Raw genomic sequence first — 25,049 nt, 5'->3', positions numbered from 1 at the left:
TGTACAGCATGCCTTCCTTTTCTGTTATCCTCCACCTTATTACTTGATTTATTTTCCTTACAGCACTGGAATGTAATCTTATGAGGGTAAGAACTGTCCACCATGCCTAAAACAGCACCCACATATAACAGTGGATAGTTGACAAATACTTACTGAGTAAAGGAAATGCCAAGAAAATTCTATGACAGCAAAATAAGAGCTATTAGAGTACACAGCAGAGGTCCCACTTTGGCCTAATGGTCAGATTTCTAAAGGAAGTGATGCTTCAGTTGATATCTGAAGAGAGTAAGAATTAGCCCACTAAAGATTATTTCCAGGGTAGGTAACTATTCTAGGCAGAGTGATAAGCATGAGGAGCAAAAAGAAAAAAAAAAAAGCAGAGGCCTAAGGAAAACATGAGTGGCAAGAGTGCAACAATTGGGAGCAGATCCTTGGACTTCATCAAAGAGCAGGAGGGAGCAAATGAAAGGTTTAAGCTGGAAAGCTAGTGAAACAGTACTTTATGCTTTAGAAAGATCACTCTGGCCATAGTGTGTGGGAATGAGACACAAAGGGAAGCAAGACAAAAAAAAAAACAAAAACAGTTAGGAGGGTGCAGTAGCAGTATTGGGAATGAAAGAACGTATCAATTTGAAATATTTAGGAGATAGCATTGATAGGGCCAGTATGGGATGTGAGACAGGGGCCCAGGAATACTCCCAGCCTTTAGTCTTGGGCATTTGGGTGGATAGTGGAACTTTTACTAAACCTCGAAACAACAGAGCAGCTGGCTAGAGGTGGGATACAGTATTTTAGACAAATTGAGCTTGAGAGGCCCATGAAGTACAGACATACCTGGTTTGTTTATTTATTTATTTATTTATTTATTTATTTATTTATTTATTTAGACATACCTGGTTTAAACATCTGTCTCTTCAAGTGATAATCCTGCTCTTCTCATCAGTGCCAGGTACACAGCAGGCTTCATTGGGTTTTTTTTTGTTTTGTTTTGTTTTGTTTAAAGTAGGCTTGAACTCACAACTGAGATGGAGACTTGAGGTGAAATCAAGAGTCAGAAGCTGAACCAGCTGAACCACCCAGGCGCCCCAGCTGGCCCTATTGTTGAAGGAAGGAAAGGAGGAAATCTAAGTGAATCTGGGGGTCGGGAAAAATGGAGATATAAAATTAAGGGTCATCAGTATTTAAATGGTTTAACTCAGAAGAGTGGATAAAAATCACCCAGGAATATATAAAGTTAGAAGAGGGTGCAAAGACCCCTGAAGAACTCTAGTATTTATGAGAAAGGTAATAATGACATTGAGTATGCCTCATTTCCCCCTTAGCTGAAAATATTTCCCCTTATATATTTGACCCCTCCCTGAGATCACTGATCCCAGTAAAGGTTCCCCATTAGTGGGGAACTAATGGTCTCCCTCATAATAACAGCTAACATTTATCAAGTTTACTGAGGGCAAGGTACTGTCCTCAGCATTTTACATGTATTAATTCTTACAAACCTGTGAGCATGAGTAAGGACAAATGAGGAACTCCAGAGTGAAAATGATGAACAGATGGGGTAATTAAACGAGCAAGGGTTTTGGGAAGGGGATTAGCCTTGGTCAGTAGGAGGGACACCTCTTCCATTATAAGAAGGAGAGGACAGAGGTAGAGAGGTACACTCTATAATTTATATATATATATATATAAATTTTTTTGTTTGTTTTTTTAACTGGCTGCTTAGAGTTTATTTTCCATTTGGTGCAAGGCATATAGTTACAGGGTGTCAGGAAGGTTTGCATGTGATTTGGATAGTAAAGAGTGGGGTTCTCTCAACTTCCTTTTTGGTGTTTTGCTGTTATAAAAGAATCCAACTGCTTCTGTTTGCTACAGTTGGCCTAGTCTATGGGGGAGGGGAGAGGCTCTGATGAGCCTAGTGCCTCTTGAAACCTTGTGGCTGGTGAACACCACTCAAGACTGGGGCCTGGGGACGCCTGGGTGGCTCAGTGGTTGAGCGTCTGCCTTTGGCTCAGGTCATGATCCCGGGGTCCTGGGATTGAGTCCACATGGGCTCCCCGCGGGGAGCCTGCTTCTCCCTCTGCCTGTGTCTCTGCCCTTCTCTCTCTGTGTCTCTTATGAATAAATAAATAAAATCTTAAAAACACACATACAAACACTGGGGCCTTGTGTTGCCTTTGCCAGCTAGCTTTACCTGGCTAGCCACCAGGCTGCTTCCAGAGTCAAGTCACAGGTGATTGTGCTGCTGGAGGCCTGGGGAGATTCCAAGCATTCTGGGAACTCTTAGTACTGTAAACAAGACTGAGAGAACAGACTTCCCAAAAAAGAAGTTTGCCCACCAGTGACTCAGGTCACAGTCAGTTCTGGGGAGACCAGGGTGGTGAGAGATGGCTTCCCCGAGATACTTTGCACTTCCGCAGAAGCTATTCCTGGAAGTGGAACCCAGGTGGTATAATAGTCATGGGTGGCCATGAATGAGCCACTGGAGGGGATAGCTCCTGGGCTGGTGGAAACCTCCGCATGACCCTTCCCAGGCCTGGGTGCACGATCCTGGGTGGCAGGAACTGGGGCCTTTGGCCACAGGGCCCATTTGCAGAGGAGCCTGAAGAAGGCTACTCCATGACTCAAGTAGGGCACTGGTCAAAATCCAGATCTTTCGGGGCACATGGGTTGCTCAGTTGGTTGAGTATCTGCCTTCGGCTCAGGTCCTGATCTCAGGGTCCTGGGATTGGGCCGGCACCAGCCTCTCTGCTCCACAGGGAATCTGCTTCTCCCTTACACTCTCCCTCTATACTCTCCATCTCTCTGTCTCAAATAATAAAATCTTTAAAAATCAGTTTCAATCAATCCAGATCTTTCATTAAGGAATTTGTTTTCTGTATAATTCCTAATAACTTCAAAACAAAAACAAAACTCTAACATGGTATTTTAATTGACTTACAGCAGTAATAAAAAAAGTATTACAGAGACTAAGGAGAGGAAAGAAGCAATTCTGCCTTAAGTTCAGAGGGCGAGTATATCTGAGGCTTTAAGGATCCCAAGATGGGCAACATGTGGAGATTGGAGTGCACCTCTGTTCCTGTGGGCTGGCTGGCTAGCATTATTCCCCATTCCCCTCTTCTATCCCAGGACTTCAATTTCCCCTTGAGGATTACATGCCCACTTTGTTGCCTTGATGGATGGAACATATGATTCAGGGTCCTCTGGCCAGAGGCGAGACCTGAAGCAGAAGAAGAGAACTCCAAGCAGACTCTGTGCTGAGCCTGATGTGGGGCTCGATCTCACGAACCTGAAGTCATGACCTGAGTCAAAACCAAGAGTCAGACACTCAACTGACTGAGCCACTCAAATGACTTAAGTAACAAAAGAAATAAGAATGAAAAAAAAATAAAAAATAAAAAAGAAATAAGAATGACTGTCATCCCAAAACATGACCTGAAAAGATTCCCCAGGAGCAATCCTTCTCCCTGGACCCCTCAAGCTTATCCTTCCAAAGGCTGGTCCTTCAGCCCTTCCTTCCAATTCAGGAGCCATTTCACATACTTCCATAGATCCTGTTTTGGGAAGGTCAAGGCCAGCTTTTCTTGCTTGCAACCAAAGGATCTTGCTCAATGGATAGACAGGCACACCATTTCATTGTGCTCCACTTTATTGCACTTTGCAGATATTGCAGGGGTTTTTTGTTTTTATTTTTACAAACTAAAGGTTTGCAGCAAGTCTACTGGCACCATTTTTCCAACACTATTTGCTTGCTTTGTGTCTGTGTCACATTTTGGTAAATCTTGCAATACTTCAAACTTTTTCATTATTAATATATTAGTTATGTGGTCTGTGATTACTACTTGTTAAAAGCTCAGATGATTGTTAGTATTTTTAGCAACGAAGTATTTTTTAAGGTATGCACATTCTTTTTTTAAAGTAGGCTTCATGCCATGTGGAGGCCAATGTAGGGCTTTAATTCATACTCTGAGATTAAGATCTGAGCTGAGATCAAGAGTCAGACGCTTAACCACATCAGCCACCCAAGTGCCTGTGGTATATACTTTATTTTCTTTAAAGAAATAATACTACTACTGCACACTTACTAGGTTACTGTAAAAGCATAACTTTTATATGCACTGAGAACCTAAAAAATGCATTTGGTTTGCTCTGTTGCAGTGGTCTGGAACTGAACCTGTAATATCTGAGGTATGTCTGTAGCCACCTACTGAATGTGTCAAAAGAATGACAGGTAGGTGGCATTTGGTAGCCCTCTCCCTGACTCCCTTCCCAATATGTTCACAGTCCTTAACCATGAGGATGGTACCATGGCATGGCTCTTTACAGAAGCTAGAATTCACCTCCTCAGCCATAAAGTCACATTTTTCAGCCTGTTCTGGGTCCCATACCAACTTTTAAGGAAAATGCTTTGGGGAAAGCTATCAATCTTGGCCCTAGTTATAACTTCAAGTTCACTCATGTTCAGCCACCCATATTATTATCTCTGGTATAAAGAGATCTTTGTGAAACCTCTGCTGATGTATGAGACCTTCTCTTGACTTCACTTATGCCATTACATTAGCCTGTACTGCCCACTAATATGAACTTATCATACCACAGTGTTATTATTTGTCTAGCTTTGAAAGTAGCTGTGAACTTTTTGAGGTCAGAGTAAAAGGGTCTAGCATACTGCATTGCACTAAATGTTTGTAGAACAAACCATACAACCACCAAACATTATATGTAATACATGAAGTCAGGGAAGATTATAGGTAAAGATCATATGAACCAATCCCTTTAAAAATAAGACGACAGAGAACCAATTAGGAGATGCATACTACCCCACAAAAACAAAAACAAAAACAAAAACAGTTCACACTCTGAAAGATAAGGTAACTTACCTGAGATCATTCAGTGGCAAGTCAGGGCCTAGAATCTGGCCCACTGAAGTCCAGGACAGTGTTCTCTGCACCAGTGTGAAACCATCCCATTTTCCCCTCATCAATATAACCCTGCTGCATAAGTAACATATCCAAGTCTTTGCAACTCTGCTTTCGTGCTGTCTCTCCCACGTAAATTACTCAATCCAATCCACTGTCAGTTTAAATTTCAGGGCAAAGTTTATTTGAAGAAATTAAGTAACCTGTGACAGTCTCCCCATTCCAATATCTACTCTTCTATCTCTCTCAAACAAGGGCCTATCATGTGTAAGTGGGATGGATAAGGGGTATGGTCCTACTGTGCAGTTACTCTTCAGCCTTTCCTGTATGTGCTGTCTCAGTCTCTGACAACAGCCACTTGTTCAAAAACAGTGGTGCTACCCTGAGAGCATTTTAGGTCAGTGGCCATCTCCTGAGTTCTTTGGTCATATTCTAATCACCGTGATCAATATATGGGTGATCAGTGGTGGACAAAGGTAAACAAGAGGCACAGGCTATTTAGGGGATATCCTCTATTAAAAAGAGAGTTCTAATGACACATGGAACGCTCAATTTGTTAAAGTGCTCAACTACAATGTTAATAAAAGAAGTGTTGGGAAGGTGCAGAATGAGTTATGATCTGAGAGGCTTCTGGAAAGATCGAACAAAAGAAAGTACATAAAAAGAACTCTACCTAAATCATTTCAGCAATGACAAGGGAGAGGAGAGCATAGACCTTAATTGGTTTCTGAATTACTGGACCCTAGAATCAGACATCCCTAGAATAGAGACCAGCTCCTTCAACACCTCATGGAGACCAAGTGAAATGTTTATCATTACATCTTTTGTTCTAACTTTTCTCTCACCAAACTTCTAATCCGAAATCTGGTTTCCTGCACGAAAGGTCTGTTATGGGGCAAGTGATCAATTTACATATGCCCTGTAAACCACCCTCCTATGGGGTGGTTAGCAAAAAACTTGGTTATAAGAAATCTGAGATCCCAGAATCTGCCAGGTTGACATCCACACTTAAGAACCAGATGTCTGGAATATATCTATTTTCTTGGCATGATTACAAGATCCAGGAGCAGGGTGTGATGGTGGTGATGAAAAAGTATCCATCAGCAGCAGTGGCTCTCTTATCCTAGAAGTTCGTGTATGCCCTTGGCAGTCAGTTGTAAGTCCAGTGAGCAGTGGCCCAGCCCTTGGCCTTTGCATAGGTCCCGATGGCGAAGGAAACAGGCATGTACCCGAAACCGACGGCCACAATGGGGGCAGGCATGCAGGGCTCCAGCATGAGTCTTCATATGCTCTGTCAGATGGTGCTTCAGCTTGAAGCGCTTATTGCAGATGCCACAGCTAAAGGGCCGAAGGCTGAAGGTCAGCATGATATGCCTGTCACGCTTTGGCTTCACTGCAAACCGCTTTCCACACAAGCAACCAAAGCGTTTTCCATCTTCAGGGGGTATACCTCCTAACTTCACAGGCCCATGCACAGCCTGTCCTCCCCCTCCAGGCCACCCACCCCCTGACAAGATTTCATTCCCATGAAGATCAACTGGTTTCCAGGATGGACCTCCTCCTCCTCCATATGTTGCCCCTGCTCCTAAGGGTAACAAGAACCCTAGTTCTCCATTCCCTTTGGTGTCCCCTCCAGAAAACACTTTGGTCTCCTCCTTTGCTCCTCCAGACTGAGTTCCACCCCCTGGTATCTCTTCTTCAGGCTCAGAGGGTTCCTGCTTAATGTAGAAGACTTTGGGGGGTGGTGCAGTATGAAGGGCAGGAGGCTCAAGTGGGGCACTCTCGCAAGGAACCCTACAATATGTAGTGGATACAGGCAGTGGGTGGGATCCATGAGGGCAGGGAAACCCTCCTGATACCCTCTGAGGCTGAGGTGTCTGAGAAGGGGCTGCTGACCCCTGGTCCTCCTCCTCTTCTTCCTCAACTTTAATCTGTAACACATCTCCCAGTTCACTCCCCTCCCCTAAAACAGAGTTCTCCCTAGAGGTGGAGGAAGACTGCACTGGGGCCTGGAAAGAGGAAGAGCGAATGCACCAGCCTCCTGGAGAGGATGTGGTTGAAAGAAAAGTGTGGTAAGACGTCGCCCCACAGGTTGAAATTCCACCTGAGATTTCTAGTTCTCTAAGAATCTCTGAGCACTGATCTACTACTTGCCACATCTGGAGGCCACTGGCCACAAGGAGGTGGGCAGGCAGAGCATCCAGAGGCAGACGGAGGCGTCCTGAATAAATGAGCTGGAGCAGCCCCTCGAAGGCATCGGCTTCAATGACGCTGGGTAGAGTGAGACGTGGCGCATCCCCCAGCAGAAGTCTGTCGTGGAAGTAGGGAGAGGCAGCAGCCAACACTGCCTTGTGAGCTCTAAGTTCCCGGCCCTGCACCAACAGGGACACATCACAGAACTTTCCCTCTAGCCTGTGGCGGTTCAGGGCTTCCAGCAGCACCGAGCTATGCTGTGGGAACTCGATCTGGATTGTCCGTGGGGCTGGGTTGCGGGTCGGGGAGCAGGGTACGGGGGGCAAAGGCGTCGAGAGATCCATATGGCCTCCTCAGAGAGAGAAATCCCAGAGGGCGGAACACTGGAGATGAGGGGCTGGGGGCGCACCCCCGCGGGACGAAGGCTGCGGAGGAAAGGCACGCGGGTCACAGAAGCTCTGGGTAAGGGCAACAACACCCGCCTCCCCAACCCGGCAAAGTGGAAACTTTCCAGTGAGTGGTGGTTCCCGCAGATCAGGCCCGCACACTCCCCCACCAAGAAAAGAAAAACTAAAACACCACAACAAAAGACCAACCGGGGTTTCACTTCCAGGGCCTGCGGAGGAAGACGAGGAGATCCTTCCAGCCCCGGCCTGGCCTCGCCGGCCCCGGACGGCTCCTGCTCACGGCGCCCAGAGGGCCGGCTCCCGGGGAGCCGCACCAGCCAGCCGGGAGGCCCTTCCCGCCGCCACGCCCCCGCGGCTACACCGGCGGCACCGGGCCGGGGCGCCCAGGCAGCCACCGCTCAGTCCCGGGCCGGAAGCCACCGCCTTCGCGCCGGACGCCAACGCCAGGTGCGGGGGGCGGTGCCAGAGCCCCAGCCAATCGGAGGGCGGAGGGCTACGAGCCTCGCGTTGATTGGCTGCGCGGGCGAGAAGGCGGTGCCGGCGGGAGGTGTCTGACGCCCGGAGGAATCTGAGCTGGGCCTCGGGAGATGGTAGCCTGGAAGGAGGGGGCGGCCCTTAAGCCCTGCGGATGATTAAACGTAGCGCCCGCTCCCTTCTAAGTGCTGAGAAGGCGAGATGAACTATTGTGTGGGCCAGGCATCGTCCACATCACCTTGTACCCTCCCCCAGCCCTACAAGGTAGGTGTTGCTCTGCTCAGTTTCCTCGGAGGAAACGGAGGCTGGCAAGTGACCGGCCTGGGATTGCAACTCAGATTTGTTCAGGGACCAAGTTCTTTGCTCCATTCCGTACGGGAGCATTTTAACCAGCCATTAAATCAACCTTATTTCTAGGTAATTACTAAATATAGTTGTGAGTGTGTGTAGATATATATACTTGGAATTCCTTGTCAGATAGTGTTCCTGCTCCCTGGCCTCTCTACTCATAGGGTTAAGTGGGGCAGTGGAGAGGGGAGAGCTGGATTGGGTAAGCTTAGCCAGGTCACAACCCCTGCTCAGAAACAGAATACATCTTATGGCCGGGTGGGAGAGTGCTATTCTGGAGGAGACTGTGGCATCATGCAGGGATATGGTTTCTCCCAGGCTGCCAGCTTCCTCTCAAAAAGCAGATCCTATCACCCTACTGAATAGGGTGATACGTCTGAATGTCCCAGCTTAGGAAAGTCAGCACAGCGAAAAAAGAACAATCTCCGTTTATTAAACATGATTTTTCTGTTTCACCACACACTCCAGAAAAAAAGGAAATGGGGCTGGGAGTGGAGAAAAAGGGATAGTGGTGGAGGACAGAGAAGGCTGGGAGTGGGGTGGGACAAGGTGGGGAGGGAGAACGAGAAAACAAAATAAAACAAGTAGGAAGAGCATCTTCCTACCTTTAGGGTGGTGGAGGGGGAGGGAAGCCTGGGGGAGGGAGGGGGCCAGGAAGCTCTATACAGAGGGGTTGCCCCCAGCCCACACACACACACCCCCAAATATGTACAGTACAAACCCCAGATAATTACAACAGCCAAAGAGAGGAGGAAAGGAGGTCCAGGGGGAGGGTCTGGGGTTGGGAAAGTAGGGAAAGGGCACAGGGATAAAATTTCACATATTTACAACTTTTATATAAGTATAAATTTGGCCCCGGCTGGGTGTATGTGTGTAGGGGGATGGGTCTGAAGGAGAACTGTTCATACAAAAGAAAGAAGGGTGAAGTCTGGAAAGAGTCTCAATACCAAACGCAAGAAAGGATGAGGGGGCAGGGCTGGGTAGGGGATAGCAGTCAGGGAAGAGGGGGTGCCAAGGAGGGGCTTCTCCCCTCCCATGACCTACCCACCCTAAACCCCATCCATCCTACCTCCCCTATCCCGCCAGAGAGCTATGTACAGAGAAACACCGAAAAATTGTGGAGCTGGCGGGAGGGAGGGAGGTGGAGGGAGATTGGGGAGGGGGGAGGATGAGAGGGAAGCCCAGCCCTGTCCTACCTCCCCCGGGGGGGACAGAGTCATGGAAGGGGGCCCCCAACACCCCTCCTCCAACACAGGTCCCCCCACCCTGGGGGAGAGAGACATGGCTTTTCCTAGAGTAAGTTCCCCCCTCCCCCTGGGAGTAGAGACCAAGAAGAGAGAGGGGAGGGGCAAGGAGGGCTGTGTGTGTCCGGGTAGGGCAGATCACCTAGTCTGTCCTCCCTAACATACACACCCTCCTAGACCCTAACCCCTCACCCTAACCTCAATTCCACCCCACCCAACACACTGGGGGAGGGGGGGGCATAAGCCCCCTCACCCCGCTCTGGGACCAGCCAAGAGCAGATCAGGTGTGGGAGGAAGGGGAGACAACTCCCATTCCCCCCTTGCCGCCCCCTCCCTGCCCCGGTGGCCCCTCCACCCCATCTGGGTTCTGGGTGGGGAGGGAGTAAATTTAAGAGTAGTAGGAAGAGAAGGAGTTTGTGCGTGCTGAGCCCCCCCAGACGCTCCTGAGAAATCAAGGGGTAATAGGGCCCCCTCACCCGGGGTCCCCTCCCCATTACAAGGGGGACAGGGGAGGCCAAAATGGGGCGGTGGAGGGGAATTAGATTGTCAGCTCTGGTTACTGCTAAAAAATCACCCTGAAGTTGAAAGTTTGGAGGTGCCACACCCCCAGGGTGGGGGTGAGGGTCTGTCCCCCAGTGCTCAGGGGAACGATGAGGCAGAGGATGGGGATAGCACCCCGGACTGAAGGGGTCTGTGTGGGGTAGGTGGTGTCCTGGGGCAAGGGTCCCTGGGGGTCACAGGGGGCAGCACTCCAACAGGAAGGAAAAGGGGCAGCTAAGGGTCCCCACTCTTCCCCGCTGGAAATGGTGCAGTGGGGGTGGGGGATTGGTGCCCCCCAAGGAGGCATTCAGGGAGGCAATCCCACTGTCCCTTGGCAACATCCAGTCCTGGTGGTGGGTGCTGTTCCAGGGCAGGGTGCATGGGGAGGGAGGAGGAGGTCTGTGATGCTGGGTGGGCTAGTGGTCTGCGGTGTTTCGGAACTCGCCGTTCTCAGTGATCTGCAGCCGGGGTGGGGGGGGGCGGTGCTGGGGGGGCCAGGCCGTTCCAAGGTGGGGCCAGCGTCACACGCGGGTTTGTTGGACCCAAGGGGGGAAGCTGCCTCTCCTGCAAGACACCAAAGAGGAGAGCGCGGACTTATTGAGACGCTTCGCGGGAGCCTGGGTGCCAGCTCCCCGAGCTGTGCCCCCCCAGTAGCCAACCCACTCCATAAACCGTGTCTCCCTCCCTGCCCCCAGGACAACCCCTCACCCCATCCTCCTATTTTGTTTCTCACCTGCAGAGGAAGTTACATCTTCTGGGATCAGGGAGAAGAGAATCTCACCCCCGACTCCTAACAGGCCTTCAACCCAGGGAGTCATACCAGGAAACCAGTTCAAATGAAACAAGTTCCTACCTCACCCCAACCTAACCCCTTGGATCTTCCCCTACCCAGCCTCCCTCCTCTTCTTAGATGGAACCCCCTCCCAGCCCACCCCCAATCCGAGGTAGGAACTTTGTGTTGAGGGAACAAGGGGAGGCAGTACAGCAAAACCTCATTAATCCAAACCCCTGCGGATTTGGACTTTTTTCATAATCTGAACAAAAACTGGGCTTGAGTTTTCCTTTAGCTCTGAAGAAAGGGTGTGCTAAGCAAATTAACAGTAGAAACGTGTCTGTAGGAGGGTACCAGCTAACAGGCTTTTGAATCTATCTATTCATTAACGCATGCTCCCTGAGGACCTCGAGTGGAAAAGCCTTGTTCATTGAGCCCCACTTACTGTATGTATTTTGAAGACATACATTTCATTAAATAGACACTGCCATTCAGTTTTGTCATTTGTTCAGAGCAGTCATCTTCTCCAATATACCAGTCCAAGTTAGAGAGGTTTAACTGTACTGGGGTGGTGGGGGGGAGGGGGGAAGGCAAGGGATTGGAGGAAGTGATGGGGGATGGTAAAAAATGTGGGAGGGCTGCCTCTCTCTGGGCAGAAATGACTAGGAGTGTCTGCAGAGGCACAGCGTGCCCCCATCCCTGTGTCCCCAGGAAGCAAAACTGCTTCATTCCTTTCCACCTCCATGTTCCTTTCAATCCCTCTCCCTGGGATCCCAGTTAGAGGGAGAGGGGTAGCAGACCCTACTCCCACCCCTGGACCAGCTCCTGCCTCCTGCCTCCTGCCCTCACATCTGGTTTCTGTTCCTATGCTGGGAGAGGAACCACACTGTGGTACTCCTGTATGACACTTCTGGTCACTCACTTGCCTTTTATTTAAGATACAGGCACAAAATTAACTTTTAAGCGAACGGTTACATTGCAGAGGGACCAGTGCTTAAAAGTGATTTAGAAAGTGTCCAGATTATTTCCCGGGCCATGGGGCATTTAGGCCCATTACATGTAACCATATCTCTGTAGGATACAAAAATATTCTAAGTAGAGGCCTCGAGATCAGCTCTCCCTTCCAAATCAAAGAACCCACCTCTCAGGTCACTGAAACCCCAGCCTTAAGCAAAGCCACCCTCTTAGCTTGCTGAGCATCTCACACACTTCTCCCAAGTCAGCGAGAGAGGAAATTATGTATGGTAGGGGATCCTGAGTATGGCAGGACAGCAAGGGAAGGAAACCTCAGATTCCCTTCTCTCTGCTTGTCTGCTGGCAACAGAACATAGGCATGCCCCCTACTCCCCCATGGACCCAAATTTAGAACGTAGATAAATTAGGGTGCCATTATTCATTTTACAAAAGAATTCACTGCAGGAGTCCTTTAAATGGTGAGGTCCCCTGGTGCCTTTTAGCATCTGTTTACAGATCACGAACTACTTTGACAAAGAGGCTGGGCAGGCAGAGTGTTAAAATTACAGTGTGAGGAGCCACTGCCCACTGCAGATCAATCCCACAGAAAGAAAGCCCCTCAGAAATGATGTCAGTGGCTGACAGGTTCCCATTTACTGGTTTGTAGGTAGGACTGCATCCTGCAAGGCCACTGGGTGGCGGGAGAGGAGGAGTGAGCTCCGCTGAGAAGAACAGAGTTTATTTAACATGCTGTTCCTGGCATCTCTGCCTCGGAATCCACATGGCTACTGAGCCCATGATCTTATCTAGGAAGACGGCTCACCCCACTTCCAACTCCCACGCCACATGGGCTGGTCTGCGTCCTGACATCTGCCGAGGCTCCTTTTTTTGTTCCTTGTTCCACTCACCCTGCCTAGTGTCCTGCCATCATGAAAAGCATTCTTTCCAGCCTCCCTCCCCCAAAGTCTTCCTGAGTTAGCTCCCCATTCCTAGTTCCTACCCAGTGGGGCCCAATAAGAGCTAAAGATGCCTTCGATCTCACCAATATAAGGGAGGAGGAAGAGAGAAACAGGTGAGGAGTGGGAGGAGGGGTGGAGAACTGAGATTAGGGAAAGAAGAGGAAACTCCCACTTACCTGCTGCAGTCAGCATAGCCCCTTTAGCCAGGGTCCCCCAACCCGTCATCACTGCCACCCCTTAACAAGCCCCACTCCCAACGTCCCAAACTCCCAAGGACGCTCTGGTGAAATGGGGGGTGACAGACATACACTGGAGAGGCACAGGCAGAGGATTGAGAGGAGGCTGGGCGGTGGGTTTTGTCAAAGAGAGATGTGGGGATGTGCTGGGCGTGTCCCAGGTAAAATGCTTGGTGTTGGCAAGGTGTCCCTGAACAGTTCCCGGAGCAGCAAGAAGTGCTCTCTCTGGGCAGTGGTTTGGGAGATGGGTCTGTGCAGGAGGTGTCAGGAGGGTAGGGTATGTGGAGGGCAGCAGTGAGGGGTGGGGTGGGGAAAGGCTCCAGAGAGTCAGAGGGGAGTGGGCTTCATGACCAACCTGCAGTGGTCCGGAGTCACCTCCCCCTGTGTCCTCCGCCCGTGGTCAAAGGAACCAGGAGAATTACCTGATGAGGAGCTGCAGGGGGAGAGAGTGGGGTCATGGGGTCAGGAGCCTTGGCAGTAGTGGTGGGGAAGCCTGGCGGTCAGAGCAGAGGAAGGAGCAGCATGGGTGGGAAAGTAGAATTGGGGAGAGCAAGGGGCAAGGGTGCAGGATAGAAGTTCTAAAAGCTGGCTGAGGACAGAGGGCGCTGGAGAGCTGGACAGGTTTAAGGACCAGAGGCCTTCACTGGGGTTAAATACTGAGGGAAGGCAAGCTTACAGGGTGGGGGTGGGGGGGGGGCTTTCAAGAGCTGAAGAGTCAGAGGAGGAAGCTATTCGGGAGCTATCCAGGAGATAGGAAAATTGAGGAGGCAAGAGGTGATGGGGGCCATTTAGAACCTGGGAAGCTAGAACTCGTACTGCCCTGTGCTCTCTTCTAGCAAACTACAGCCTCTAGCCCCTGTAGCCCAAGAAGAGCTCAGAGGAGGCTGAATTCCCTGTGTGAACAGGAACAGGCACAGATGGGGCAGGGGTGCCAGGAACTGGGTGGGATCTGGGGGCAAAGAGACTGAGGTTCTGCTGGATGCTCCAAGACCCAGACAGGAGTGGGAAAGACAGAGTAGAAAGGCACAGGGGTGGGGCTAACACTGCTAGGAGTGACAAAGGCATAGACGATGGGATGAAGATGGGGTCACTGGGGGTGCTGCCAGGAGCAGCCAGTGGACAAATGGAGGACAGTGGGAGACAGATGGCAATGGGGCTGGGTGGCTGGTGCAGTGAGTGCACAAAGGACAGTGGGATGGATGGGGATGGGACACGGAGAAGATAAATGACATTGTAATTTCCACCTGAGCGTCGAGCAGCCTCTTCTTGGGTTCAGGCAGCGGCTCAGGCATGGCGGGGTGGTCCCGGCGCAGCTCCTCCTCCACCAGCATCAGCCTGAAGGGACGGGCTTCAGTGGGGTTAGTGGCGGGCACGGGCTCGGAGCCTGCCAGTGGAACTCCTGATCCTGGGGGAGCCCCTGCAGCTCTCTGGAAAAGCCTCAGGCGTCCTTCTCCTCTGCCCTCAGAATCCTTCTATTGTTATGACCCAAAGACTCCCTATACTAACCTTCCCCTCAGGGACCCTCACATCTCCCTGCTAAGGACAGCTTTCTGGGATTCAAAGACCTCTATCACCCAGATGCCCCCTTGGCCCTCCACCCTCCCATTCAGGACAGTGCCCTCCCACAGCCCCTCTGTGGCTGAAGGCCTCACTTCTACATCTCCCATTCCATCTCACTGAACCTAGGACACCACCAGTGCCACCCCTGGGATACCCCAAGACCAAGAGGGGTCTCTACAATCATCATTCCCAGCACCTCCGTGCCTTTGATGAAGATTCTCAAAACGATTTCCCATCAAGGATGTCAATTACAACAGGGTTTCAAAGTAAGTTTCAAGTCAAGCCTTTTTCTTCTAATTAATCTTAATCCAAACTACATTCAGAGTGGATCAAAATGGGACTGGCTCTAGTTAGAGTCCAGCCTGGAGTCCCACCACTTCTCAGGATAAGCTGACCGCCTTGCTGAGATACCTTCTTTGGAAGCCAGGCCTTGGCAGAGCAGTTGAAAATGTGCATATGCTAACAGAAGGGTCATTCGGTTTCTTTTACTTTTTTTTTTTTTTTTGGTCATTCAGTTTCTAAGAGAACATCTTTTCAGGGCTGGAGGGAGGGGCTACCCAGGATAGGAATGGCTAGGGGCTACTCTGGCTAGAGGTCTCTGCTTAGATTTGGGGAGAACATCACAGGCTGGATTGAGACTAACCAGTGGGGAGTCCAAGAATTTAAGAAGTTACTCTATCGGGAGAGAGATCAGGGTTCATTTATGCCCTGAGCGAGAAGTTTCTCCCCATTTGGTGATTGGTAGTGAGTGGCAATCTCTGGGAGCAGGTGGTGGGCTTTCCTCATGGTGTCCTGAGTTTGGGGCTGAAGGCTAGAGGGGGAACTTGCTGGCTCTCCTCAGCCTCAGGCTCTCCCTTGTGACCCCTCCCCAGGCCGCCCCTCACCTGCCAATGATGCTCTTGATCTGCGAATCCTTCTCCACCTGTTGCTGCCTTAGCCTCTTTTCGCTCTGCTCCAGTCGGGCCTGATACTGCATCAAGATTTTGCTGGTCTGCTCCTCCTGGGACAGCAGCCTCCGCTCATACTCTTCTAGCTTCCGGTTGGACATGTGTAGTCGCTCCTTCAGTGAATGGATCTCCTCCTCATACTCCTTCACCTGCCCGCCGGGCAAACGACCCCGCACTGTGAGGGGCGCCTCACCCTGACCCACCACCCCGTCTCCATTCTTGCCTACCAAGCAGCCACTGCATGGTAAGGGACAGATAACCCAGGTGCCTTCTGCAGTCCTTTCCCTGCCTGCTGATTATACCAGACATGGTGGCTTTTGAGAAGACCCTTCTATGGAGCTACCTAAGGCTCCTTTAAAATGGACCAAGATCATATGCTCCCATGCCCTGAGCAGTATATACCTGCCCGCACATGTAAATCTGGACACACAAGGACCCACACACAAACATATACAGACTCCCCTCCCACTCACCTTGAGTGATCCTACCTAGAAATGAAAGCTTAAGGTGACTCCTCAGTCCAACCAGAGCACATGGGGAGGGTGGGGAGACCCAGGAAGAAAAGACACTGGATAAGGAGAGGCTATGTGGGGTTCCAGGTCTGGGCTTTAAACAACTCCAGGCTGAGAATCTAAGACTGCCTCTGTTGATAATGATTCTGGAATTCTGGGGCTCGAAGGGCACAGAGGAGTCATTTTATCTGCCCTACTGGCTCTAGAGTCTAGAGCTGTGGTGCTATCCAATACAGTAGACACTAGCCATGTGTGGCTATTTAAAACGTAAATAAAACAAAATTTCCTTCCTCAGCTGCATCAACCACATGAGGCTGGTGACTGCCATACGGACGATGCAGATCATAGAACGTTTCTCATTACTGCAGAAAACTCTACTGGATGGTACTGTTCTAGAGCCTTCCTCAACAAAAATATCTCATCCAAGTCATAGTACAGAAAAAACGACTTGAGAGTATTTTCTCATTCTCCAAAGATGATACATACAGAACCAACCCCACTCTGGAAGCAAAGGAGAGATGTCATTTATTACCAAAGGTGGCTACCTTGGGCATTAGGGCTTAATTCTCTCATGGGACTTGCTATACCAAGTCCATCTAGACAGTCCCAACATTTTCCTCTGCTCAAAAACCACAGCTCCCAAGAAACCTCTCTCTGCTTCCCCGAGTTGGAGTCGTACAGTCTTTACGTTAACCTAATCCTACAGCCACCCTCTTCTTCAGAGCCCTTGGAGCAACAGCCTCTCCAAGGAGCACTGCTGAGCTATGTGTGTGTGCCCTGAGCTCTTGCTGTCTTTTGCTCTAGGCCACCACCAGCTGAGGATCTGGTCTTTCCACACGTGGGCCAACATATACCACTTTCCAACACCAACCCTCTATCATCTGTGCTGGTGGAACAATGCCTGGGTAAGCTGGACATGGTCTGTAGTACAACTGCAGCCCTCTGGCCCCCCACCCAATTTATCAGCTCACACTGCTGGCAGAGTAGCTAGCTGTCCCTTTCCTGAGTAGTCATAGGAATCGGGGCTTCTGTTCTCCCTGGGGAAGAACATGGAAATAAAATGGAAATAAGCTTTAACATAAAACGTTTCTCCGCAGTCTATGATGTGTATAAGCCACAAAATAAAGTTGGAAGTTGGCTTTCCGACAGACTGTGTACCCAGTGTCCCCTAATAGACTGGACACTTCTTAAGAAAGGAGATCAGGTCTTTGTCTCTTCTTTCCACTGTAACTACTTGACCCCTGGGTCCTTCCCTGAGAAGCATCTAGAGGTTGCCCCTGTGGGTAATGGGAAGATGAGGGGCCCAGCGTACCCTATCCAGCCGGCTCTCATCCATCGACTTAGAGTACTCCTTGAGCTTGTACTCCTCTCGCTCGATGTGGGCACTCTCGATGTCAGCTGACAGGTGAGGCATGTTAGAGACCCAGGCCACTGTCCGCTCAGAGGCTGGCATTGTGGGGTTCAGTGTGGATGGTGCCTGAGAATGCTGGGATGGGGCAAGGTGGAAGTGAAGAGAGAGGAAAGGTGGGAAAAGGTAGGGTGCATTTAGGAGAGAGCACTGCTAAAGAAGGTGACCATTCCCATCTCATTCCCCTGCTCTAGTCTCAATCTCCTTGTGAATGCTATTTAATTACATATCATGTCTCCCCTCTGGAGAGGTGAGCTTCATGAGGGCAGGGTGTGTGTGGCACTCAGTGTCAAACCCACAGTGCCTAGAACAGGACATGGCACCTAGCAGGGACTCTGTATACAATTTCTTTAATGAATGAGAGGATGTGAGAAAAGTATGATTTCAGATGCCAGACTCTATTCTGCCCCCACTTCCACAAAGCCATTTCCTTCCACCCTCCCTGTTCCTCACCCATCCGTCCTTCTTCCCACCCTCACGTACCTGCTTGGTGATGGAGGGCTTGAGCCCCCCACCCCCTCCGCCACCGCTGCCCCCGCTGCCCCCAATGCTGCCCTCTTTGCTGAGGCTTTGTTGCCGTGGACGGGCAGGGCCATAACTTGGCTCCGGTGACTGCAACAGATTCCCACTGGATGGCCGGGGTTTCTGGGCAGCGCTGACTGTCAACTGCTGAGACTTGCCCCTCTGCAATGGAGGCGGTTGGCCTCCGCCACCCCCACCACTGCCCCCACCGCTGCTCCCACCTCCGGGCCCTGAGGGGGCAGGCCTCTGGGGACCAATGGTAATCTGGGGAGGGGACAGCATGTGCTGCAGGTTGTCCTGGAGTGAGAGCTGCCGACGGGTGAAGTCAGTGCCAGAGGGTCCAAACTCATCACTGTAGCTGTGGCTGTGAAGGATGGAAGCAGCGGGGGGCTTGGGGACCCCTGAGGAGAGGTCCTCGCTCTTGCTATAGCCATGGAACGGGGCAAAGGTGTCCCCGGGGGGCTCTCCACCTCGGTGGTGGTGATGATGGTGATGGTGGTGATGGGAGGAAGGTGGACCATGACCACCACCCCCTCCGTGACCCCCTGGGGGGCCTGGCCCATCAGCAGCCATGTGGAAGAGAGGGTTCTGGAAGGAGAGAGGGATGCGCAGTTGCTGGGCAGGGACACCGTCCGTGGTGACACCCATCTGGCTGAGACGCATGCCAGCCGCTGTAATGGACGAGCCACTCCCCTGGGAGAGGCGTCCAGCAGGCGCAGGCCGCAGCCCCAAGGCCGCGGTCAGGGAAGCCTGGCTCGAGTGCAGCAGGTCCCCAACAGCCGCCAGGTTGGATACACTGCTGCTGTTGAGGCGACCACCGGGCCCATCACCCTGCAAATCCAGCATGGAGACACTCTTGTTGACGCTCAGCATCTTTTGCTCCGGCTCCGTGATATCTGAGCTGCTTGTGCAGTATGCTGGCGAGGAACGGGCCAGGGGTGGACGGCTCACATAGAACAGGTCTTTACCCCCACCAGGGGGTGGTGGGGGTGGCTTTTCCTTGGTTGGGGAAGGGAGGCGAGCCATGTCCATAGAGCTGCGGGAAGGGAAAGGGGCAGAGGAACAGGAGGTGAGGCCGACGCTGCCGGCAATCGAGCCTGCTGTGGTCTGGCACAGGCCTTGGGGTGAGGAGTGGGACCCGCAGGGAAGGGTGGAGAGCTGGTGGTGGCAGCTCTAGAGAGGGCTGGAAGGGAGCACGGGAGGTGACACGTGGGAAGGAGGAAGGAAAGGCCCCTCTGGGAAGGGAGCAAGGCCTTGAGGAGGGAAGGTGTGGGCACCGAGAAGAGGGATGAGGGGTGGGTCTGGGCAAGTATGGAGGAAATGAGGGTGCATGGAAGAGAAGAGGAGAGGAGAGTGAAGGCCACTGGAGGGGGAGGGGGAGCAGACAGGAGAGGAGAGGGGGCCGGGGGGAGGGGAGAGCCCCTCACCTGTTGAGGCCTCGAGCCATGAAGGACTGAAGGTCGATGGAGCTGGAGAGAGATGGGAAGAGGGGCAAGCACAGACAGAGAAGGAGGTGGGTGGAAGGTGTGGACGCATGGAAGGAGAGGTGGGAATGGTGGAATGGGGATGGCATTGTGGAGGGAGACTAGGCTGGAGGAACAAGTGGGGCGGTCAGCAGAACAAGCAGCAGTTGAGGCCACTGCATTGGAACAGATGTTGGGGCTTAGGAGGTCCTGCTAGGGTGTGTATGCTACTTCTCAATTGCTGGATTGAGGCCTGTTCAGTTCTGGTGGGTGGCTGGGCCAGTGCTTATTTACCAACTAGTACAACTAGTTCAACGTTTTGTTACCACATGGCTGACCCCACGTGGCTGGCTGAACCTCAGCTCTGGGACAGGCACAGAGGCAGAGGGACTGAGAGGAACCCCAGGCTCATAGCAAGCTGGAGCCGGAGGAGCCTCCGCACTCTTCCTGGGGCTCTGAGATTCTTGCTCTCTCTGGCCCTAATGGGCTCTCAGACTAACCGCTGACTCTACCTGTCTCCTTACCATTTTCTCTGAGAGCCTGCCTCTTTTTCCTTCCTCTCAAGCCCTAGAGAGATGCACGGGGGCCCAGGGAAGCGTATCCGGAAGAGAAAAGTAGAGGCCCTTAGGGCACAGGTGCGGGGAGCCCCAGGTACTCACCTGTTGAGGTCCCGCATCATGTAGCCCTGCATCTCTGCTGATGGGCCCCGCAGCACCACAGGCTGGGGCCGAGGCCGCTCACTCTGACGACTTGGCTGCCTTTGGATGTTGGGGTTCCTCAGAGCTGTGCTGATGTCGTTGAGGAGCCGGGGCAGTGGGCCCAGCTTCAGGAGGGCTTCCTGGAAGGGTGAGGCTGTTACCTGAGGGCTGAGCGCCCAGCTCGAAGAGAGCGCCAGAGGGAGTGGAGGAAGGGTGTCCAAGCTGGGGGAGCAGTGGAGACACATTTTGGGGACAGGGAGGAGAGAAAGCACTGTGCAGGGAGTGGTCTCTCAGGCCATGGGAGCCTCTGGAGACATCTGGGGAAGGGGCAGGGGGGCATCTGCTGACCTTACTGAGCTGGGGCAGCACCTCCCAGAGTAGGGCGTGGAGTGTGGAGAGCTCTCGGCCCAAGTCGATGTAACCTTCAAAGCTACTGCTGTTAGTTAGCGTGTCTAGGTTGGAGATCTCGTACAGGAACTGCTGCATGGAACCCCACTCCAGCTCCAGAAACTCATTCATGAAGCCCAGAAAGTCCTCTTTTGAGGTAAACCTGGCCAAGGCATCCAGAAGGTAGAGGTGTTACGCACACGCGCGCGCACAGGCCTCACACCCGCCTGTCTCAGGGTCTCTGGGGACTTGGGAGACCCTTCCTGCCACCTCCATCCCCACCCTACCCCCACCTGAGGCTTCCCTCACTTTGAAAAGTTGGCCAGGTTTTGGATGACCTTGGCGATGAGGGTTAGGGTTCGTGAGGTCTGCTCATCTGGGTACTCCTGCATAAGCCCAAAGAGACTGGGCGACATAATGGCTGGGCAGAGGAAGCGCAAGAAGAGCGAGGCGCTGATTAGCCTGTCAGCGATGTCCTCCCGGCCCCGCTCTGCGCAGCGCAGTCGCCAAGATGCAAACACCTCCTTCAGCTCCCTCGGGAACACGCTGAGGGGAAGGGAGGGGGAGACAGAGAGAGAGAGAAAGAAAGAGAGAGACCAGGACTGAGCCCCAGAGACCCTCAGCTTCCAGGGAACATGCTGAGGGGGGTGGTAGGAGGTGAGGGTGTGGAAACAGAGTGGGGGAGAGACAGGGAGGGGGGGTCTGCAGCAGGAAGACGGGAGGCTACTGGAAGAAGAGGCCTATGGCAGAGGGAACAGACAGATCAGGGAGAGAGAAATGGAGGGGGAGAGAAGGTGAGGGGAGAGAGACATGCAGGGGAGAGACGGAGGATGTATGAGAGAGACAAGGAGAGGAGGAGAAGAAAAACAGACACCAGGGAGAGACAGAGATGGGAGAGAGATGGAGGGTCACTTGAGGTACAGGGAGCTCGGACCCCCCAACTCTTCTGGATTCCAGGGCAATGGGGATGGAGGTGCCCCTGCGTGACCCCCACTCCCTGCAGTGGCTCAGAGCTCACTCCCCCACCTCCCTGTTCCACTTGAGTGTCCCACTGACACCTTAAACTCTGACTCCGGTAGTGTAAAGCAGAGCTCACCATCGCCCCCACACTGGCTCCTCCTCCTGACTTCCCCAGTTCTGCCAATGAGGCCACAGGTCTCAAACACCAGCCTCCTGGCCTCTTGAGTCATCCCTGACTCCCCACAGACAAGCTCCCTTCTTCCCAGGCAGTTGACAGCTCCAGCTGATCCTTTCCTCAGAGAGGCCTTCACAGTGGGCCCCTTTCTCCCTTCCCTGTCTCCGTCCTGATCCACACCTCATCCATCAACCATTACCTCCAAATAGCCTGGACTTTGCTCCCTCTACTCCAGTCATGCCCCACGCTCCACACCACTCTTCTCAATCATGATACTTCTTGGCACAAGCACCACTAATGGCATTCCATGACCTACCGATGAACTCCATCTCCTTAGCCTGGCAGCTGAGAACTTCCAGATTCTAAGTTCAACCCCCTGTCCGGACCTCTTCTCCTGCACTCTCCATTATGAGCTACATGCTCCATTAAACCTGAGCTAACTGCTGGCCCCCCGAAAGCTCCCAGGCCCCTTACCTTCACACACATGCCCATCCCATAGCTTTCTCCTAAAATGGCTTCTTTGTCCACCATATCCACTTATCAGAACCCCACCCAGTCTTCAAAGCCCAGCCCCGGGGAACATCTCCTCCGTGAAGCCTTCCCTGTTTATCTCAATCAAAGCTTGGCCTCCTCTGATCTTATGTTGCCTGGGGGAACCCTCACTTGGTGCTTAACACACACTAAAGTGTTCTGTGGCTTTCTGTGTATCCACTCTGACCCTATCCATTCTGGGCGAGGCCCTCTAAGGGAAGGGGCCAGGCCTCATTCCTCTCTGTCTGCTCTACAGCCCCCAGCACACCGCTTTGCCCATGACCAGTACTCAGTCCTTTTTGCGGATGGACAGATGAATGAACAGATGAACACATGACCCGGGCCCCAGCCCCCACCCAGCGTTCCCAGTCTCACCAGTGAGAGTTGACCACCTTGCACAGGGCCAACTCACAGCACATCCGCAGGTTGGCCTGGTGCTCTGCCAGGCTGGACGCTGTGCACTTGATGGGGTCCACCTCACAATTCTCCTCGGACTCATACAGAGCACGGATGAATTCCCCTGGGGTGGGGGACACAACAGAGGGTGGTCACACTTGTCAAGGGCAGGGATGGGGGCTGCCTGGGTTGGGGAATCCCAGGATCCCAAGGTTGGAGGCTGGAGTCCGGGGACTCTAGGCTTAGAAGCATCAAGCTGAGGAAGGGTGACTTGGGGTCTGGAGTAGCCAAGTTTAGGGTTGGGATGTGCATCTGGTAGGTTTGGGAAGAAGACCTGAGAGTGGGCCATACCAATGGCATCCTTGAGGTATTTCTGACCAATCAGTCTCATGTACTCTTCTATGGCTTTAGTGGCGAGTGTGTTCTCGCGGAATATGAGGTGCTCCCGTTCCATGAACCGGTCCACCTCAGACATGGCCATGTCTGAAAGGAAGTCCTGAGGCCCGGAAAAATCCAAGGATCAGCCTCTGTATAACCTAAGCTCATTCTGAAGACAGAAGTGCCCTATCCCTACTATCCATCCCCTGCCCCAAGCAAGTGCCCACTCCCAGGCCACCTATTCCTAAGGGCACAGCACTCACCTTGGCCTTGCCCGTACTCTGAAGAATATGAACCAGTGCACTGGCAACCTCCTCCTTGCCCTTGACATTCAGGGCGGGCTCCAGGACTGCGCATAGCATCCGATAATGGTTGGTGACATACTCTGCAAACTCCTTATACAGCTCCATGGGCAGGATACTCATCGTCTGGTAACGCGCTTTCAGCCGCACAGCTGGGCAGCCTCCTTTGCCCTTGCCCCCTGAGCCGCTTCCCGAGCCCCCACCCCCTCCTGAGCCCCCCATACCCCCAGAGCCCCCGCTGCCTGTCGGTAGGGTGACGGGGTACCACTGCTCTGTGAAGTGGCGCCCAGCTAGAGTGGCCACGGGCACAGTCACCAGGCCAACATAGCCCGCCTTGTCCTTCTTGCGCTTTTTATCTGAGTCACGGTACAGATGTAGCCGCAGGGCACGGACAGCCGGCAGGTTGTTAAACTCGAAGTGCTCGCCCCAGAAGACGGTGTCCCCTGAGGCTGAGCGGGGCTTGGAGGTGGTGCGTGCATACAGCATGTCATCCAGGCAGAGCTCGCAGTAGTACCGCTTCTTGGGGGGCAGCTCCCGAGCCTCTATGATCCACAGCTTCAACACGTTGTCCACCCGGCGGCTGTTGTCCTGGGGTGGTGGGGTGGGAATGGCAGGTAAAGGGGAAGGGAGAGGAGACAGAGACACCAGAAGAGGAGAGACAGTTGGAAAACGAGACAGAGCCTCTAAGACAGCAATCATAAGGCTGAGAAGATGTGTACCGCGTAGAATAGTGTACCCTTCTCCAAAATTCATGTCCACTCGGAACCTATGAATGTGACCTTCACTGACAAAAGGGTCCTTGCTGATCTACTCATGTTAAAATGTGTTCATTCTGGATTAGAGTGGGCCCTAAATCCAATGCCTCATATCTATATGCAGAGGGAGATTTAGACACCGGACACACACAGAGGCAGAAATTGGACCCATGCAGCTATAAGTCAAGGAGCTATCAAGAGGCAAGGAAGAAAAAAATGACCCAAAAAACCCCCAAAAAAGAGGCAGGGAAGGATTCTTCCTAGAGCTTCAGAGGGAGCAAGGTTCTGCCAACACATTGATTTGGGACTTTTGGTCTTCTAAATCTTGGAAGAATAAAATTCTTTCATTGTAAGTGATCTTGTTTATAGTAATTTGTTACAGCAGCCCTAGAAAACTAATATAGATGGTAGCTCATACATCAGACAATAGAATCGGCACTGGGAAAAATTTCAAAAGCTAGAAGAATAAACCAAAGGTAATAAGGTGGAATTTAAAGAGCAGAATTGGGGGGTCCTCCCCAAAGACAACCAGAGATTGATTGCAAAAACAAAAAAGCGAGTTGTAAAAATACAGGATGGGTGAGGCTATATGCAGAGTTCGTGTGCAAGGGCTTGGGGCATACAGTGGACCACAAGGTCCTGGTGAAGCTCAGGATGCTGCTGAGTGAAGAGAGCAGGTGTTCCGACTCTGCATGGGTCAAACAGCATCCAGCCTCTTGGGTCTAGTTATAGACAACGAAAAACAAGGCATCCCCCAGAGAAGGGTCACCAGGGCTGTGAGCTTACTGTACCCTGGGATCCAAGAAGAGCTGGTGGAACCGGAAGCATTTCTCCTAGGAAATAGAAGCCTTGGGAAGAATGCAGACTCAGAATTTCTGAGCCAGAGGGACTTTAGAGATCATCTAATTCCCACATAAACCCAATTCCCACATACACCCCATTCCCACCAGCTTTATGGAGAGGAAATTAAGGTCTGGAAGCTTGGCTAACTGACAACGGGAAGAGTCTCATGGAG

General features: G+C 52.0%; 2 protein-coding genes and 1 long non-coding RNA gene across 18 annotated transcripts in view; 1 reads left to right on the top strand and 2 right to left on the bottom strand.

The window, feature by feature from the left end:
• Positions 1-5,074: 5,074 nt before the first annotated feature.
• On the bottom strand, positions 5,075-7,893 carry ZBTB9 (zinc finger and BTB domain containing 9). The gene is given in 3 exon segments (XM_038553750.1): positions 5,075-6,096; positions 6,098-7,531; positions 7,703-7,893. Coding segments are annotated over 2 exon segments (1,386 nt in total). The 5' UTR covers positions 7,451-7,531; positions 7,703-7,893; the 3' UTR covers positions 5,075-6,063.
• Positions 7,894-8,024: 131 nt separating this feature from the next.
• On the top strand, positions 8,025-17,143 carry LOC119874144. 2 transcript variants are annotated; one of them, XR_005367560.1, is made up of 4 exons: positions 8,025-8,251; positions 14,727-14,866; positions 15,473-15,791; positions 16,355-17,143. It is a non-coding gene; the product is annotated as an uncharacterized LOC119874144 (long non-coding RNA). The 2 variants fall into 2 exon arrangements; XR_005367559.1 differs by having other exon boundaries at positions 8,028-8,251; positions 15,473-17,143.
• SYNGAP1 (synaptic Ras GTPase activating protein 1) overlaps positions 8,748-25,049 on the bottom strand; it is a 33,581-nt gene continuing 17,279 nt past the window's right edge. For 6 of the 15 annotated variants that reach the window (XM_038553724.1, XM_038553727.1, XM_038553736.1 and 3 more), the window contains 12 exons: positions 23,241-23,867; positions 22,951-23,095; positions 22,579-22,723; positions 20,847-21,083; positions 20,499-20,700; positions 20,112-20,290; positions 19,417-19,458; positions 17,951-19,025; positions 17,372-17,545; positions 15,485-15,696; positions 14,282-14,375; positions 8,748-10,683 (listed from right to left, as the gene is read on the bottom strand). In XM_038553724.1, coding sequence (XP_038409652.1) covers positions 10,570-10,683; positions 14,282-14,375; positions 15,485-15,696; positions 17,372-17,545; positions 17,951-19,025; positions 19,417-19,458; positions 20,112-20,290; positions 20,499-20,700; positions 20,847-21,083; positions 22,579-22,723; positions 22,951-23,095; positions 23,241-23,867 — 3,246 coding nt within the window. In that variant the 3' untranslated portion in view covers positions 8,748-10,569. Of the gene's footprint in view, positions 10,684-13,395; positions 13,474-14,281; positions 14,389-15,484; positions 15,697-17,371; positions 17,546-17,950; positions 19,026-19,416; positions 19,459-20,111; positions 20,291-20,498; positions 20,701-20,846; positions 21,084-22,578; positions 22,724-22,950; positions 23,096-23,240; positions 23,868-25,049 lie in introns of all 15 variants that reach the window. The other 9 variants (XM_038553725.1, XM_038553728.1, XR_005367557.1 and 6 more) reach the window with 8 other exon arrangements.

Source organism: Canis lupus, chromosome 12 (genome assembly GCF_011100685.1).
Source record: "Canis lupus familiaris isolate Mischka breed German Shepherd chromosome 12, alternate assembly UU_Cfam_GSD_1.0, whole genome shotgun sequence".
NCBI classification, from domain to species: Eukaryota; Metazoa; Chordata; class Mammalia; order Carnivora; family Canidae; genus Canis; species Canis lupus.
The sequence above is the reverse complement of the archived record's forward strand: the minus strand, read 5'-3'. Positions and strand labels throughout refer to the sequence as shown.